Raw genomic sequence first — 4,445 nt, forward strand, 5'->3', positions numbered from 1 at the left:
AATCAGGAAAACTGGGCGTGTCAGAGAAATGTTGTTGAGTTAAGACATGAAAGAATACCTTTGACAAGGTGGCCTAAGGGACATAAAAGTAACAAATCAGATTTTAGGTGTACTATAATGAGAATATTTAAATATTTTACCAACCTGATGTTTTATTGTTGTAACATCTTAAATCCTCTCCAGAACTCAAAAAGCAATCATTTTAGTCATACATTTATATCAAAATTTTTGGAGAGCTGAAACAAAGTGTACTGTTGGCCTTTGGACTTGAAGACCAAGAGTACACTATTTACAATGTACAGGAAATAAATCAAACTGCTCTTTTGCAATATGGGCGGGCATATTTTCATCATGGTAACATTTTTGCACGTACTTGTAGTATTGTCATAGGTCATATGTGAGGTTGTGCTGTTCAGTCTGGATTACCTCAGGTTCTTTGCACTGTCACCTACATCTGCAACGGCTGGTAATATCATTGTTACTTCATTCCCTGAATTGGCGAGTTTCTTTCTTTATGTTTGTTATTTGGTTGGAAAGTGTAACATGACACATTAGCTAGATTGTGTCACTCTCTGTTTTTGTGATAATGACTGTAACTTGGTTTCTCTCAAAATACAGTAAATAGTGTATTGAATCAAACAATCAGCAGAGAGCAAAGTCTGAGATATTACTGTTAGTTTGCACATGATTATCAATTTCCCAACGAAATGCAAAATCCGTAACATATTGCATGGATTCTTAAAATCAATGAATGAATAAGACGAATAAGTGAAGTAAGTGAATCAATGAAATCAGTTTACCAGAAAATTGAACTGTTCAAGAGGAATTGTAATCCTGAATCTTGCTTTTCCTTTCTCCCAAAATACTGTAATTGGTGTATTGAGTCAAAGAGTCATCAGAGAGCAAAATCAGAGGATCACTGCCAGTATGCACATAATTATCCATTTTTCCTGCCTTCAAAATCCATAACAAAATCTAATCCGCGATTCTGAAATTTTATGTCGCTTAGTGCTTCTTTACCTCATTTAAATCTATTGTATAGTACATGCTGACAATTATTTTGGCTTTATTGTGCATGCCCTCATTGCAAAGAACTTGATGCATTTGACAGATATTTGCTCTGTATATTTCATTTGTATAAAATGATTCATTATTTCGTAAACCTTTAGTTGGGGAGTAAAGGTATGCCTTTACAAATATGTTTGACTTTGACTCTTGTAATACCTTGCGATAACTACTCTTAGCATAGTGATGCACTTATTTGTAAGTCACTCTGGGTAAGAGCATCTTCTAAATGAAGTAATTTAATGAGGCCGAGGGAACTGGTATGTATCAAAATGTACAATCTAAAATCTGATGATGAGGATTACACTGTCTCTTTTATAAATCACCAAATTAACTATTCTTGTTCATAAAATGCTTGCACTGTCTCTCAAAAGAAATTTTGAAAAATTCTACAAACCAGTTTGTTTTGCTTAATTGTTATGATCTTACAGCAAGGATTGCTTGTTTTACTTCTGTTCTCCCCCGTTTTGAAATATACTAAAGCCCCTTGAATTAAGAAAAGGTTTTGTATATAAAATGTGTGATCATAATTGCCATTATATATTTTATTGCTATCATTATCCAAATAAATTTTATAAATGCACTAACATAAACAAATTGCTGTAACATCTGCTTTTTTTCTTGCTAAAAGTATACTCTGTTTATTTTAGGTATAATCCTGTGAAGGATTTTGTATGGAGATGCATCTTACAGTCTTCTTCCTGACCACTCTTCTGATCCTCACACTGCCAGGTATCCATGGTGGCAAAGTTCTAGTGTTTCCATTGGATGGCAGCCATTGGGTGAACATGAAGGTTCTGATTGAGGAGCTGCATGCTAAGGGCCACAGTGTCACAGTGGTGCGAGCATCCAGCAGCTGGTACATTGAGGAGACGTCCCCTCACTACACCTCAGTCACAGTCCATGTTGAAAGGGCATTTGATGAAGACTTTTTAGGCAAATTAGTGATTCAGTTACTGCAGCTACAAAGACAGGGAGGATCAGCTTGGACTCATTTCGACTTGGCAATGGAGCTAATGTCCAAGGGTAAAGAGGTTCATGAAAAGATATGTGAAATGGTGGTCCAGATGTTTGAAGATCAGAGCCTGATGCAGTCTCTACATGATGCTCAGTATGACTTGGTTCTTACTGATCCTGCATTCGGTGGTGGGATTCTCTTAGCACACTACCTTGGTCTTCCCCTAGTTTTGAATGTTCGATGGACAATACATGGAGAAGGCCACTTTGCAATTGCTCCTTCACCACTGTCTTATGTTCCTATTCCAGGGGCAGAGTTAACTGACAATATGAGCTTTCTCCAGAGGGTCCAAAACGTATTCGTACAAAGTCTTGTATGGATTCAGATACAACTTATTGTGAGCCCTCCTTACAGTTCTTTATGTCATCGCTACTTTGGCCCTGGGGCAGACTACTTTTCGCTCTTTCAGGCAGCGGACATCTGGCTCATGAGGGTAGATTTTGTCTTTGAATTCCCACGCCCCACCATGCCTAATGTTGTCTATATGGGTGGATTCCAGTGCAAGCCTTCCAAGCCCCTTCCAGAAGATCTGGAGGAGTTTGTTCAGAGTTCCGGAGAGCATGGTGTCATTATTATGTCTTTAGGCACATTATTCGGTCAGCTGCCACATGATCTAGCTGATGAGATAGCTGCTGCTTTTGCTCAGCTGCCTCAGAAGGTCATTTGGAGGTACACAGGGGATAGGCCAGCTACCCTGGGCAACAACACCCGATTGGTCAACTGGATGCCACAGAATGACCTTCTGGGACATCCCAGAACCAGAGTCTTTGTAGCCCATGGGGGAACCAATGGAGTGCTAGAGGCTATTTACCACGGTGTTCCAATAGTTGGCCTTCCTCTGGCTGTTGATCAGCCTGATAACCTTTTCAGAATGAAAGTGAAGGGAGCAGCAAAGGTCTTGGATGTTGTCACATTAGACAGACACATTTTTCTCCAGGCCTTACAGGAAGTGCTCCATGACCCATCCTATAGGATGAACATGCAGAGACTCTCCAGGCTACACCGGGATCAGCCAATGAAACCACTGGACCTCGCCCTCTTCTGGATTGAGTTTGTTATGAGACACAAAGGTGCTGCTCACCTGCGCACAGAGTCCTATAAGATGCCCTGGTATGTCTACCACTCTGTGGATGTCATAGCAGTCTTGCTAGCACTTATGTTACTCATCTTAATCGTTATCATTGCTGTTATCAGATGTCTGTGCTGTAGGTTGTGCTGCAAAAGAAAAACAAAACGTGAATAATTCTTAAATGCACACTCAGAGGAAATTCATGCATTTTCATCTGATATCCTATTGGGGTAGATAATTTTGGCATCTTATTTGGGGGAAATAAATTAAAATATAGTAACATCAAAGCCATTTAGGAGGGCAGCTGAAATTAGGTTTCCAGAAAATCTGACCTTAGAGTCACAGTGGGTCTTAACCCTCTTCTGAAAATGAAAAAGCCCACTCCTTGTGAGGCTCCCACCTGCATTCAGTTTGTATGCAAGTGAGACACAATGCCAATAAAAAGAGCTAACAGTAGCTAACATTTATCCGCAAAATGGACTCCAATATTCATGAGTTTTTATTCTGAATGTTAGTTTGAGGATCCATAGCAGTTAATGTAAAACCTTTGTTTCAGTTAAATGTATCCTTTGTATATAAAGGCCAGTCGTAGTGCCCACCCAAGGTAGATTTTAACTGTAACTGATATTTCTGTTGAAGACTCATCAATTCTATCCTGTTAAAAAAGAATTGTTTTCTGTCAGGCCACACCAGCTACACCAACATCAGATACATTGGTAAAGTTTCAAATAACTGTCACATGCCACACATGCTGGTTCAGGAATGATTAGACTGGAAACAAGGAGAGCTATCTTACGTCTGCAGGTGTTTATTTTTGGGAATAGTGAAAAGTCCTCTCAAAATATAAAATAAAAAAAAAAATCTTCAATTCCTCACCATTCAAGCCAGCAGAGGACAGTTTATTCTCTTGACGAAGAATTGTACCTTCACTCCCCTTATATTCAGTCATTTGAAACTCTGGACCATGTGCTTTTCTGGATCATGTTTCTCCTGTGACATAATGGACATAAACCCGCTTTACAGGATATCGTTTGCATTTATAATTGTGGGGTTACCATTGTTGTCTTTCTACCGAACTGGAACTGCTTTGTGCTTCTCTGTTATTTACAGTTGGCTTTGTCAGATGTCTGTCCTTGAAAGCTCGCCAGAAATACAAATAAAACAATCAATAAATTAATAAAAGTTGCTAATTTATTTAAACTATTAAATATTAAAATATTGTATCATTCCATTTTCCCACATAGTTAACCGGTGAAATGATTCCATGATTATTCACCCCATTTATCAGATTGT

General features: G+C 38.7%; 1 protein-coding gene across 1 annotated transcript; it reads left to right on the forward strand.

Annotated features, from left to right (window-relative positions):
- Positions 1-1,739: 1,739 nt before the first annotated feature.
- LOC118787799 (UDP-glucuronosyltransferase 2B31-like) lies at positions 1,740-3,326 on the forward strand. The gene has a single exon (XM_036543485.1). The coding sequence runs from the start codon at positions 1,740-1,742 to the stop codon at positions 3,324-3,326; it is 1,587 nt and encodes a 528-aa protein (XP_036399378.1).
- Positions 3,327-4,445: the final 1,119 nt, after the last annotated feature.

The sequence above is a fragment of the Megalops cyprinoides genome, chromosome 13 (assembly GCF_013368585.1).
Source record: "Megalops cyprinoides isolate fMegCyp1 chromosome 13, fMegCyp1.pri, whole genome shotgun sequence".
Lineage (NCBI taxonomy): Eukaryota > Metazoa > Chordata > Actinopteri > Elopiformes > Megalopidae > Megalops > Megalops cyprinoides.

Coding starts and splice junctions, on each gene's coding strand:
- LOC118787799 (XM_036543485.1), top strand. CDS start 1,740: ATGGAGATGCATCTTACAGTCTTCTTCCTGACCACTCTTCTGATCCTC.